Source organism: Pelophylax lessonae (genome assembly GCF_965119305.1).
Source record: "Pelophylax lessonae genome assembly, chromosome: 3".
Taxonomy (NCBI): domain Eukaryota; kingdom Metazoa; phylum Chordata; class Amphibia; order Anura; family Ranidae; genus Pelophylax; species Pelophylax lessonae.
The window spans coordinates 507,758,549-507,772,797 of NC_138770.1; the positions used below are offsets into that span (position 1 = coordinate 507,758,549).

General features: G+C 46.6%; 1 protein-coding gene across 6 annotated transcripts in view; it reads right to left on the minus strand.

Moving 5' to 3' along the window:
• BIRC6 (baculoviral IAP repeat containing 6) overlaps positions 1-14,249 on the minus strand; it is an 807,095-nt gene that overhangs the window by 167,417 nt on the left and 625,429 nt on the right. For all 6 annotated transcript variants that reach the window (XM_082252286.1, XM_082252283.1, XM_082252284.1 and 3 more), the window contains one exon: positions 6,940-7,157. In XM_082252286.1, coding sequence (XP_082108412.1) covers positions 6,940-7,157 — 218 coding nt within the window. The remainder of the gene's footprint in view (positions 1-6,939; positions 7,158-14,249) is intronic.

Below are 14,249 nucleotides of genomic sequence, written 5' to 3' on the forward strand. Positions count from 1 at the left end.
CCCACACAAAGCAGTTCAGCGCCTTGAGGTCCAGAATTAGACGCACCTTGCCTTCTTTCCTGGGAACTGTAAACAGGTTTGAGTAAAACCCCTGAAAACGTTCCGAAGTCGGAATCAGGACCATCACCAGGACCAGGTAAAAGGTCTTGCACGGTTCTAAAAAGAGCCTGAAAGTGGACCAGGGACAGTCGCACATTGGAAGGAAGAAGCTCACTGGAGGGTAAGAACAAAACTCGATTTTGTAGCCGGACCGAATGATCTTGTGGACCCACTTGTTCTTGTACCAGGGGAGTCCACAGGTCCGTGAACCAGTGAAGACGCCCCCCCATTCTGGAAACGGGTGAGGGGGCACCTTCATGCTTAAAGCACCTTGTCCGCGGGTCTGGAGAAGCCCACACTTGACTTGCTACACCAAGTTTGCTTGGATCGTCCAGAGGAGGCCCCCGAAGTCTTATGAGCCGAGAAGGAGGGTTCACGTCTACGATGAGGGTCCTTGCCCTTACTAGCCTGTGGCATAAAGGTACTCTTCTCCCCTGTGAGACCTATAATGATGTAATCGGGGGTAGCACCAAATAAGCGATCTCCTTGAAAGGAAAGATCAGTCAGGGCCTTTTTTTGAAGTCTGGTCCGCAGACCAGCATTTTAACCAAGAAACATGTCGAAGGATCACTGCCGAAACAGAGCTGAGCCACTAGGGGAGCTGCATCCAGAGGCATCACAGATAAACTGCAGCCCCTGGACCAGCTGGTCTGCCAGCTCCACAAAGGCAGGGATGGAGCTACTTCTCCAGGTCATGGCGCAAAAGCCATTTGGTCAGTCTCTGCAACACTAGGGCAATGGTGATCTAGGCAGAACAAGCTAGGGTGTACAAAATGCGGGCCACAGCCTCCTCCCTGTCAGCCGGGTCCTCCTTAATCGGAATCATGGTTGCCTTGTTTAATCTGGAAACTGGATGGTCCACCACCAGTGCAGCAGTCCACTTCTTAAGAAGGGACTCCTCACAGATGTATCGCCTAGCAAATCGCTTAGGGGCCCCCAAGGGGACGCTTTGGTCGTCCCCACTCTTTAGTGACCATTCTGTCAAAATAGGAGGAGAAAGGGAACACTTTTTCCACTCTGGGTGGCTTGTGAGTGCTAAAGGGAACCTGCGCCTTTGTCGCAGCTGCAGCCTCCATCATTAAGGCCTCATGCACAGCTACAATCAGTGAATCCACCAGCGCCTTTTCGAACGCGGTTGCAAAAGAGGAGGAATCCTCCTCACTATGAGGACGCAGAGCATGCGGTCGCAGACCAAGCAGGGTGATCTACGTCTGCGATGGTCAAATCAGATTCAGGATCTGATGAGACAGATGAGGCAGGGGAAGGCGTCGCCTGAAAACCCCCTCCACTCGGGACACAAAGGACCCCAGAACCACCATCAGTGCATCGATTGATGGATGGGACCCGGAGGGCCCCGCAGCCTCAGAGAGGGGATCGGGTAGGGAGATGTGCTCCGAAGACTCCATGAGTCACCAGGGGGACCCCCCAAAAAAAGTGTAAAACACTGCTAAGGGACACTCCCGCCGCTCTGGCAGCACCACTCGGTCGCCAGTAACAGAGCACCTAACTGATCCTCAGCAGAGCGGGAGAGGACCCCAGCTGACTTACCACCCGGCAGAAACCAGGAACCGCAGCCCCCAGGATAATCTGCACTGCACGTGCCGCGATAAGGAAATGAAATGATCCAGGCATCAGCACCAGGGGATTAGAAGGGGTTCCCACCGCCAAGCCTGTGTGCGCAGCCTGTAGCCTGTGTGCACATTGAGCACATAGGCTACAGCACAGGCAGGCAGGGGGGGGCCCTGGCAGGAGCCCCCACCAGGTACAGCCCACCCCCACAGCCCACAGGTGGACCAGGCCACCCCACAGCCGCCGTGTCAGTGAAGGGGGGGCTGATAGGGGGGCGATGAGGGGGGTGCCTGAGAGGAAGGAAGGGAACCCAGGGGTCAGACCATCCCATGGAGGGGCTAACGTCCACCCCAAAACCCTCCAGGGGGAGAGGGTGGACAACCACTCACCATACCAGGAACCAGACGGGCACCACTCCAGACAGAACCCCTCTCCGTTGAAATTGGAGGACTGTTGGCTAGGAAGAACTCTGCGACTCGGGCCAAGAGCCGGTTGTATGAGGCCTTGCACAGGCGTTTAACTCGCAGGCCAGCCCCCGTCCAGTGGGGCCATGTGGCGCCCAAACTAGGGCGGAGCTAAGGTCTGTGTGCGCTCGCTGGCCAGACTGGGGTGACCACTGAATCTAGATTATCCAGCCCGACGCCCAGTCCGGCAGTTGATTGTAGCTCTCACAGGAATAAAAAAAGAAGAAAAATCTATTTAAAGAAAAAAATTGCCATGACAAGAGATCCAAGCAAGGAACTAGGTACTTACTTCTGACTAGGCAGAAAAAAACCTATAGCGGAGAGAGGGAGTATACCCCCTGGGACTCCCCATAGGCGTAGCCAGACTTTTTTTCTGCGTAGTGTCCTACTCCTGTAGGGGGCAATATAACCCAATGGTTAAGAAGATCAGGAGCTGTGTCCGTCAATAAACGAAAAAGAAATTAAAGTTTTTTTACACACACACACACCCGTCTACTTTTACACATAGAATGGGCATTTCGAAAAAGACCCTCTAACACATTCTGCTACTTCTTGCACGTATGGGGGCACCACATATGTGGGACTTTCAATGTTTGAACTGAATATGTACCAGACATTGTACAGTGCCTTGAAAAAGTATTCACACCCCTTGAAATTTTCCCCATTTTGTCATGTTACAACCAAAAATGTAAATGTATTTTTTCGGGATTTTATGTGATAGACCAACACTAGTGGCACATATTTGTGAAGTTGAAGGAAAATGATTAATGGTTTTCAAACTTTTTACAAATAAATATGTGAAAGTGTGGCATGCATTTGTTTTCACCCCCGAGTCAATACTTTGTAGAGCCACCTTTTTCTGAAAATACAGCTTCAAGTCTTTTTGGGTATGTCTCTACCAGCTTTGCACATCTAGAGTGTGACATTTTTGCAAAATAGCTCAAGCTCTGTCAGATTGGATGGTGAGCATCTGAAAAGCAATTTTCAAGTCTTGCCTTAGATTCTGAATTGGATTTAGGTCTGGAATTTGACTGGGCCATTCTAACACAACTATGCTTTGATCTAAACCAGTCTATTGTACTCTGTCTGTATGTTTGGAGCCTTTGTCCTGCTGGTGAACCTGCGCCCCAGTCTCAAGTCTTTTGCAGACTAACAGGTTTTCTTCTGAGATTGCCCTGTATTGGGCTCCATCCATCTTCCTATCATTTTAGACCAGCTTCCCTGCCACTGCTGAAGAAAAGCATCCCAACAACATGATGCTGCCACCACGTTTCACGGTCAGAACAGTGTGTTCAGGGTGATGTGCAGTGTTAGTTTTCTGCCACACATGCGGTTTTGCTTTTAGGTCAAAATGTTCAGTTTTGGTCTCATCTGACCAGAGCACCTTCTGCCACATGTTTTCGGTGTCCCCCACATAGCTTCTTACAAACTGCAAATGGGACTTCTTATGGCTTTCTTTCAACAATGGCTTTTTTCTTTCCACCCTTTCATAAAGGCCAGATTTGTGGAGTGCACAACTAATAATTGTGCTGTGGACAGATACTCCCACCTGAGTTGTGGATCTCTGCAGCTCCTCCAGTTACCATGTGCCTCTTGGCTGCTTCTCTGATTAATGCTCTCCTTGCTCAGCCTGTGAGTTTATATGGACGGCCATGACTTGGCAGGTTTGCAGTTGTGCCATAAGCTTTCCATTTTCAGATGATGAATTTGAACAGTGCTCCATGAAATGTTCAAAGATAGGGATATTTTTTTATAACCTAACCCTATTTTAAAATTCACCACAACTTTATCCCTGACCTCTCTGGTGTGTTCCTTGGCTTTCATGATGCAGTTTGTTCACTAAGAATCTCTAACAAACCACTGAGGGCTTCACATAACAGCTGCATTTATACAGAGATGAAATTATACACGGGTGGACTCTAGTTACTAATTATGTGACTTCTAAAGGCAATTGGTTCCACTAGATCTTAGTTGAGGGTATCAGAGTAAAGGAGGCTGAATACAAATGCACGCCACACTTTTCAGATATTTGTAAAAAATTGTGAAAACCATTTATCATGTTCCTTCCACTTCACAATGTTGCCACTTTGTGTTGGTCTATCACATAAAATCCCAATAAAACACACATACATTTTTGGTTGTAATACTTTTTCAAGTCACTGTATCTTGTGTATCACAAAAATCAACCAACATTCAAACAAAAACTGTTTACTGTAATGCTCACCTCTTTACAAGTGATCAAGGTTATAGCTTAATGCTGCATCACCTATAGCAGTCCCCCCTCCTACAAGAAAAGAAAGCCTAGCCTACTGGTAATATAATATATCTGCCAGCAGAAATGCTATGCTCACTGGCCAAAAAGTACAGGCGGCCGAACAAAGGGTGAACAAAAGAGTTCCTGTGGTTCCACGAGTGAAGTTGTCCAGCGGGGATAGCTGGGACTGGTGTCTTGCAGGAACTTAGTTAGCAGGACATGCAGATGGGTCTGTTAAGGTGGCAAGCAGAGACATGGTCAATAAATAGACCAGGGTCAGTACAGGCGGTTGGCAGGGGCAATAGTGCATTGGTGTGGCAGTGATCAGAAATATTTCCTTACTATTTAAAAGAAAAAAATTGCCATGACAAGAGATCCAAGATGGCTATAGTGACGGTGTACTGATGTGGCAGCGATCAAGGACACTAATAACTAGAGATCAGAAACATGGCTGTACTAGTCTTGCGGAGATCAAGAACACGGTTACTTGCTGCACAAGTCTGGGTCACTAGTGTGGTGGCGATCAGGAATATGGTTTCTGGCTCTACTGATGTGGCGACACCATACTGTTGCGTCAATCAGGGACAGTGTTGCTGGCTGCACTGACCTGGCAGTGGTTAGGGACACTAGCTGGCTTCACTGACATGAGGGCATTTTAACTGGTGCGTCAGCGATCAGGCACACTGTTGCTGGCTACACATGGTTTGTGACAATGTACCGGTGTGGCAGCAATCAGGAACACAGTTGTTGGCTGCACTGTTTTGGAGACAATGTACTAGTGAGGCAGGGATTAGGGACAATGTAGCTGATCTGGTCTGATGACACTGGGGTGGGGAGGAGATCAGGGAAAATGTGGCTATCTGCACTGGTATAGTGAGACTAAGTGGACATGGTGACATTTATTCACACCATCTTTAGTCACAAAACACTTGCATTCTGTAAAAAGAAGAAAGTCTTACTGTTGGACAGTTGGTGCTTTTTGTGCTGGACAGTAGATCAAAGGATCCGTCTAAGTGCAGGTTCACATATATGCGATGCCGGAAACCCTGCAAACCCACTGCGGGTTCCACCATCACATTCAAATCGCAGGTAGTTCACACTACCATATGTGAATCGCTTGGGGTGTCAATACAAAGTTAACGACACCCCTAGAGTGTGAACTATCAGTTCGGACATGAATCAGATTGCATTGGTGTGAACCACAATGCGATCCGATTCTGCTGCAGACCCAAAAAAGGGTCCTGTGCGTGTTCTGTCTGAATCACACACAAATTCAGCCATACAATCTGCATGGCTGAACTCGCATCACAGACATCGCATGTGATTTTCAGAGAAGTGCAATAAGAATCACATGCGATGTCTGTCATTGCTATAGTGTGAACCAGGACTGAAGGAGGGCAGTTAAACCTCTTAAAAGACTAAAGGCCCGTACACACGCACCGATTGTCGGCCGAACGATCGGCCGTCTTTTGTCCAGTGCTGTCGTGTAGGTTGAAAAGTGCTAAAGACTGCACACAAATTTTGTCGGCCAACAACAACCGACTGCAGAAGTGATGTCATGTAATGGTTAACTTTGTGTGTGTTTTTTCTTCTCTGAGCATGCCAAGTCTTGCTCATCTGCTTTTTGTCGGACGAAATCTGTACTGACTGACAAACAATCGGCCGTGCTTTGTTGGCCTACAAAAATTTTATAGCCTGCACACCAGATTTTGTGCGGCTGAAAAGTCGCAGTCGGTTGTCGGAAGCATCATACTAACAAGCCGACAATCGGCCGATCGGACGTTGGCCGAATATTTACGTCCGACAATCGGTACGTGTGTACGGGCCTTATGCCTTTTTCTGACACTTGTTGCTTACAAGTTAGAAATCAGTATTTTGTGCTAGAAAATTACTTAGAACCCCAAAACATTTTATATATATATATTTTTAGCAAAGACACAAGAGAATAAAATGGCGATCGTTGCAATCTTTTATGTCACACTGTATTTGCGCACAAGTCTTTCAAATGCAGTTTTTTGGGGGAAAAAAAACACTTTAATGAATTAAAAAAAAAAAACTAAACAGCAAAGTTAGCCCAATTTTTTGCATAATGTAAAAGATGAGGTTAGTTCGAGAATCGTGATCTTTATTCTAAGCAAAAAAAGATTGTGATTCTCAATTTATCCATAATCGTGCAGCTCTACTGGACGGGTTAATAAAGAATAAAGATTTTCATTAATGGCAATTTACCTTATTACTTTTTACTCTATTGAAAAAAAAAAAAAAACTTCTGAATAAAAGCAAACCATTGTAGGAACCCCTGTTGACATAATACCAATGTAACTTATCACTTTTCTAATAATGCATTCCCTGCATGCAACGGTAGAGAAAACTATACAGATGAATTAAAGAAAAATAATAATAATTCATATACTGAACACAGGTATTAATCACATACAGATACCAAAATGCAATGACTCTGTTTTTCTACAGTGAGCCTTTAACCACTAAATGGCAAGGGTCAAAATAAACCTTTTTCATTTGACTTAACATATTTTCCCGTGTCCCACATACCTCTGTCGGATTAGAGCTAGAATTGGGAATCCGGGGTGCATGGTGACTTAAGGCCGATAAACAAGCAAGAATGAGATGTAATGCCCCAATTTCAAGCGCCATGCGTCGCAGGAGCACACCATCATCTGTAGTGAGTGGCATAGAGCTGAATAAAGTGCGCAGAACATGAAATGGAAGAGTTGGTAGGACATTTGCAGATGGGGACTGTAAGATGTGACCTAATGAAAAGAAGGAACAGAGAAAATTATTAGTGCACAGAATTATTTCTACAGTAAATAAAAAAGGATGTTGTACTCACCATAAAAATCTTTCCTTGGAGTCCATTGAAGAACACAGAGGTCTTTAACCTTAGTTTATACTGCCACCAACAAGAGGATTGGACTAAGGCCAAAAACAAATTTAGGCCAGCCTAGGAGACCCACTACTAGCATGTCCCACTTTTGCAGTACAGAAAGCATGACCATAAACAGTCATGTAACCTTTATCACTCAATGGACTCCAAGAACAGGATTTATGGATTTAACATAAAATCATTGATGCCCAAACAGGCACTTACCGATCTAGTAAAGTCTACCTTAACAGGAATGAATGTAACCCAATCCTTGACACCATAGATTTGGATGATGGTCTGTCTAAACTCCCTAAACATGGGGTAATGAGAAGCAAATGCACTCACAGGGACTGCCTGTCTTTGTTGGTTGAACTGAATCAACTTTTTTTTTACCAGAATAACTATGTACCTATGTGAAATTAAAAGGTGGAATCTGTCTTTCTGAAAAAAAAATCAGTGGCTGAGCAAAAGACTCACAGCCTTAATAGGACAATGAATTTTCAGGTTAAAAAGATGGGAAAAAGTATGAGGAGCATGTGTATGCTATACTTCACCTAGTGGGTGACATTAGCACTCAGTTGCCTTAGCCTTAACTGTCACCATGACAAGGGGAAAAATTGCAAGAAAATATTACAAAAAAAATTGACTACTGCTTTGTGAAGTAATTTACAGTATATCTGTCTGCTCAGGGTCAATTATAAAAGTGAAGTGTTTGAGCTAAAGCAGATTGCAATAAATAAAAAAAAATTAGATTTTTGTCTTACAGTAAAATCCATTGGGTTATTCTGCCCCCTACAGGAGTAAAACACTAGGCAGCAAAAAGCTTTACCACGTCTATCGGGCAGTCCCAGGGGATATACTCCAACACTCTGCTATAGGCATTCAGTTTTGTTGCAAGCAGTGTCAGAAGAAATATAACCCAACTCATTAGAGGGGTGGGTGCTGTGTCCATCAATGATCAGAGAAAAGGATTTTACGGTAAGATAAAATTCCAATTTTCTCTTTCGTTCATTGACGGACACAGCTCCAGAATTTTCTTAACTATTGGGACGTCCCAAAGCAGTGTTAAACATAAGGGGTGGGAAAAACAGCAGAAAAAATTCCCAAAAGGCTAAACCTAGTCAACCAGGTAACATGGAGCTCAACTGGAGCTCACCTGAAAACAATACAACCTCAAAGAGGACCAGGTCCTCTCAAACAGCAGCCTGAAAACCCTAGCGGCCAAAAGCAGCATTTGCAGATGCCAGACATCCACTTTATAAAATTTAGTGAAAGGGTGCACAGACGACCAGGTGGCCATCTTGCAAACCTGTACCACTGACACCTGTTGGCGGAAAGCCCAAAAGGCACTAAGCGCCCACGTAGAAAGCTCCTCAACAGGGAACGGAGGAACCTGACCCACTGTCTGGTGCAAAACGATAAAAGACTGAGTCGCAGGTAGATGTTCTCAAGCCACACTGCACCACCGTCTGTCTTGTCCATCTGGAAATGGTCACGGCAGACGTTGCCAACCCTTTCTGAGGTCCTTCCGTAAGGATAAATAGTAAGGCTGATTTCCTAAACTACGCATTTGCCACAAGGTACACCCTGAGCGCCCGACCCACATCCATAGAGTGCAAGGCAATCCCCCTAGGATGTTTAGACTTAGGACAGAGGGAAGGCAACACAATGTCTTCATTCAGATGGAAACCAGATACAACCTTAGGAAGGAAAGACGGACAAGGGCGAAGCACCACTTTATCTCTGTGAGCCACCAGGGAAGGTGAACGATAAGAAAACGCCACCAGCTCTGACATCCTGTGTGCAGAAGTAATAGGCACCAAGAAGGCTACCTTCTGGGACAATGTGAGCAGAGGAAGCCTGTGAATATTTTTGAAAGGATGTTACTATAGAACCGACAGCAGCAAATTGAGATCCTACTTAGGCAACGGGGGCCGTACTGGGGGAGCCAAGTGGCGAACCCCCTGATTAAAGGTGCGAACCCACGAATGCATAGCCAACACAACACGCAACGTAGTCACAACACGCAACGTGTCTTCCAGGTGTGATGCTAAATCTTCCTAGAGGTGGATTTCCTAGCTTTTAACAGCGTGGGAATCATCGATTCAGACAACCCCCCCTATCCTTCAGCACCTAGCTTTCAGCAGCCAAGCCATTAAAGCCAGCGACTGTAAAGCAGAGGAAGTCTCCAAGGGGCATCGGCGACCTGCCATAGAAGTGTCCCCATTGAATTCTTACCGGGCATCCCTAAAGGCGATTTGTCCAATGAGCCAGACAAATCTTATCGCCCGAAGTTCTAGTATATTCATTGGTAGTCTTGACTTCTCCAAAGCCACCATATGAGGGACCCTCTCATCAGATTGTCTAGAGACTGTGGATTCTTGTCCCACTTGGCACAGAACCCGCATGCAAGTCCTGAAAGATGACCAACTGCTGGACAACAGGAGCCAAATCGCATCCTGCAGCTTTTGGAGTTTTTTGCCCTGGAAGAAACACCCTGGTTGAAGCAGAGTCCAGTGTCGGACCCAGATAGTCCAACTTTGTGGACGGAACCAAAACAGATTTTTGGAAGTTCAATTTCCAACCAAACTCCTGCAGAGTCCGTACAGTAATTCAGGTTGTCCTTTAGAGCAGTCAGGGAGACTGCTCGCAAAAGAAGAGCGTCCAGGTACCCAGTGCCGCAATCCTGCCACTACAATGCCAACACCGGGGCTAACACTTTTGTGAATACCCCAGGAGCTGTTGCGAGACCAAAGGGTACTGCCATGAATTAATAATGGTCCTCGACCACAACAAAGAGGGAATGCTGATGACCGACATATATTGGATTATGATGGTAAGGGTTCTTTGATGTGGGAATGCCATTACCGCATGAATGGACATTCAGAACTTCTGTACCTGCACATAGTGGTTCAAAGCCCTGAGGTCCAGGATTGGATGTACCTTGCCTTCTTTCCTGGGAACTGTAAACAGGTTTGACTAGAAACTTTGAAAATGATCCGATTTTCAAACTGGAACAATCACCCCTTGTAGTCGAAAGTCTTGCACCACCCTGAAGAGACCCCACAGGCAGTCCAGGGAAAAACGCAGGTTGGAAGGAAACAACCTCACTGGAGGATAAGACCAAAATTCAATCGTGCAGCCAGACAGAATTACTTTGTGGAACCCCCCTGTCTCAAATCAGGGAAGTCCATGGGTCTGGAAAGAAGCAAAGACGTCCCCTCGTCTCAGACACGGGTGAGGGCGCTGCTTCAGGCAGAAGAGGGCTTGTCTGCAGGTCTGGAAGAACCCACTCGCGGCTTACCAGACCAGGTCCTCCTGGAAACTCCAGAGGAGTTCCTGACAGACTTAGATCCTTTGTCTTGAGATCCTGGGACAAAAAGTCTGCATATGAGCCGAGAAAAAGAGGGTCCACGCCTGTGAAGAGACTCGTTGCCCCTGGCAACCTGTGGAAGAAGAGTAAGGAGAGTACTCTTCCCCCCCGTAGGACCCTTAATGATATCATCCATATGCGCTGAAGGACCACTGCTGTCACGGACAGCCTAGAAACGAAGGGAGCCGCATCCAGAGAGGCATCACAGACAAACTGCAACCCCTGGACCAACGGGACCACTAGCTCTGCAAGGGCAGGGAGAAGCTGTTGCCCCTCCAGATCCTGGCAAAAAAGCTTTGCCCACTCTGTTAAAGTCTGGGACACCAATGCTACAAAGAGTAGGAACCCCCCAATGGGACTTTAGAGGTCTTCAAAAGAAATCCACTGCTATTTAAGCAATGAGAAAAATATATTTGTATAAAAAATATAATTTTATTTACAAAAAATGTATCGACAAAACAAAAAAAATACAATACATACATAAGCATCAAAATGGGTGGCTAGCCCTAAAACGACAACAACATGGGAATGACCAGGTACAATGTAACAGTAAACAAGTAAACCATATAGTTATTACACCCAATGCTATGGTGAACACTGGCCTACGGACTGAACCAGCCACAGTAAACATGTGGCGGGACAAAGTCTCGGCTCTCCTGTCAAAGGGCTCTTTAAAAGCCAGAGACTCCTCCACCGGATTAGAGTGGATTCATTCACTCTGGAACCTGAGAATCCTCCACAGGTGGCACTGTCAACTTTTTATTTATTTTTTAAACGGAGACTCCCCAAAGGGATACTGTCTAGAGAAATGCTTAGGCACCGACCAATTGTGTTTAGGTCACTGACACGCAACAATTTTGTTAAAATAGGCGGGAAAAGGGAATACCTTTGCCGCTTTTGGAGAGCTGTGGGTACCAAAACGGGACTGGCCCCCTCGTTGCAGCAGCTGCATCCTCCAATTCTAAAACTTGCCCGCACCAATACAATTATCGCATCCATCGGTGCAGTTTCATGCACGGCTGCAGTAGAAGAGGAATCATCCTCACTAAGAGAGCACTCGAAGTGCCTGGACGCAGACCCAGTGGGTCGCTACATACTAAGCTCATCCTGAAACATAATCAGGGGAGAACGCCGACTGTGATCCTGCAAGGGGAGGCCGGGCCAAAGGTCCACAAATGGACCACCTATGAGACCCTGCAAAAGAAAAGGGGGTCACCTTATCTATTTAAAAAGGAAAAAATGCTAGGACCAGAGTTCCCAGCAAGGAAATAGGTTCTTACTCCTGACCAGGCAGAGAAAAACCGAATGAATATAGCAGAGTGTGGGAGTATATCCCCTTGTACTGCCCCATAGGTGTGGTAAAGATTTTTCCTGCCTAGTGTCCTACCTTTGTAGGGGGCAGCATAACCCAATGGTTAAGAAGATTCTGGAGCTGTGTCCGTCTATGAACGAAAAAGAAATGAGATTTTTGATTAACCGTAAAATCCATTTCTCTGATGTTCATAGCTCCTGATATTCATACCCATTGGGTTATACTGTCCCCTACAGGAGTAAAACACTAGGGAGAAAAGAATTCTACACCCATGGGCAGTCCCAGGGAGAATACTCCATCTCATTGCTATAGTCACTCAAGTTTTGTTACAAGCAGTGTCAGGAGAATTTTAACGCCACAAAGGGGTGGGTGCTGTGTCCGTCAATGATCATCAGAAATTGATTTTACGGTAAGTCAAAAAACTGAATTTTTGTAAAATCTTACTGTAAAATTCCTTTCTCTGAGTCCTCCGACAGTCTCCGCCCACTCGAAAAGTCTTCACCAATGGGGTATTGACTTCCTCTCCACAGGAGCAGCTAGGCATAAGACTTGTTAGAAACAAAGCATTTACATAGACACCCATGGGGGCTGTCCCACTGGTCCAATAACCCCCCTGCAATCAGCCATCCCAGCTCAGTTTGGTAGCAAGCAGTTAAGTGTATAAGAACCCCAAAAGAGGGGCGGCGAATGTCGGAGGACTCAGAAAAAGGAATTTTACGGTAAGATTTTACAAAAATTCAGTTTTCTCTTACGTCCTCCGACAGTCGCTTCCCACTCATACAGACTTCACCAATGGGGATGTCCCAAAGCAGTGTAGACATGAGGGGTGGGAAACGCAACCATCAGAAAAGGTAACCCAGTACCCACATCAGAGAAAGGAACCTTACATGAACAGCAAGGGAACCTTCTGGGCAACAAGAAAGCTCAACAGGAGCAACAACCCAGGAAAGCAAATAACCAAGGGGGTAAACAACCCCAACAGTCAGGGACCCGCAACAAAACCAGGGACCCCTACGGTACTGCCGTACAGAGAACTTTGCGGCCAAAGGATTAATCAGCTGATGCCAGGAGATCAATTTTGTAGAATTTGGAAAAGGTGTGCACTGACGACCAAGTCGCAGCCTTGCACACCTGGACCACCGAGGCCTGATGCCGGAAGGCCCAGGACGCACTCACCGATCTGGTAGGCCTGTACAATTGTCTGTCTGATCCATTTTGAAATGGTCGCCGCAGACGCAGCCATACTCTTCCGAGGTCCCTCAGGAAGGACAAAGAGAAAATCCGACTTTCGAAAGGATTCAGTCGACGACAGGTAAACCCTGATCGCCTTGACAACATCCAAAGAATGTAAGGCAACCTCCTTAGGATGCTTAGGATTCGCACAAAGCGAAGGTAAAACAATGTCCTCATTAAGGTGAAAATCTGAAACCACCTTTGGAAGAAAGGACGGGTTAGGTCACAAGACCACCTTATCCCTATGAACCACCAGGTAAGGGGAGCGGCAAGACAACGCCGCCAACTCCGACACTCTGCGAGCCGAAGTGATCGCCACCAGAAAGGCAACCTTTTTAGACAGCAGAGGTAACAAAATGTCCCTGATGTTTTCAAACAGGGAACGTTGTAACACGGACAGAACAAAGTTCAAGTCCCATGGAGGTAAGGGCTCCCTTCTAGGAGGGAGCAAGTGACGCACACCTTGACTGAAGGTGCGAATCAAAGAATTAGACGCCACAGGGCGCTGGAAAAGAACAGCTAGTGCAGATACCTGGCCCTTAATCGTGGCCAACGCAAGGCGCTGGTCCACACCAGACTGGAGGAAAGCCAACACTCGGTAATAAATCTTACCAGACGAGGCTTTTCTAGCCTTGATTAAAGTAGGAATGACCTCTGAGGAGAGACCCCTGTCTCTCAGGACCTGGCTTTCAACAGCCATGCTGTTAAAGCCAGCGACTGTAAAGCAGGATGGAAAATTGGTCGGGTGAACGATGTCCACGTACCAGGACCGGCGTGGCCAGTCCGGCGCCACCAGAATCACCAGGGTTTGTTCCGAGGCCAACCTGCGAAGGAACCTGGACAACAACTGAATCGGAGGAAAGGCATATATCAGATGATACTGATGCCAAGGCACCACCAGCGCATCCGAGGCGTCTGCCCGAGGATCGCACGTTCTTGCCACGAACCATTCCACCTTGTGGTTTAGCAGAGGCGCGGACTGATCCAAATCCAGGGATCCCCATTTCGCATACAGCATTTGCAATACCCCTGGGTGCAGGGACCATTCCCCCTGGTCCAGG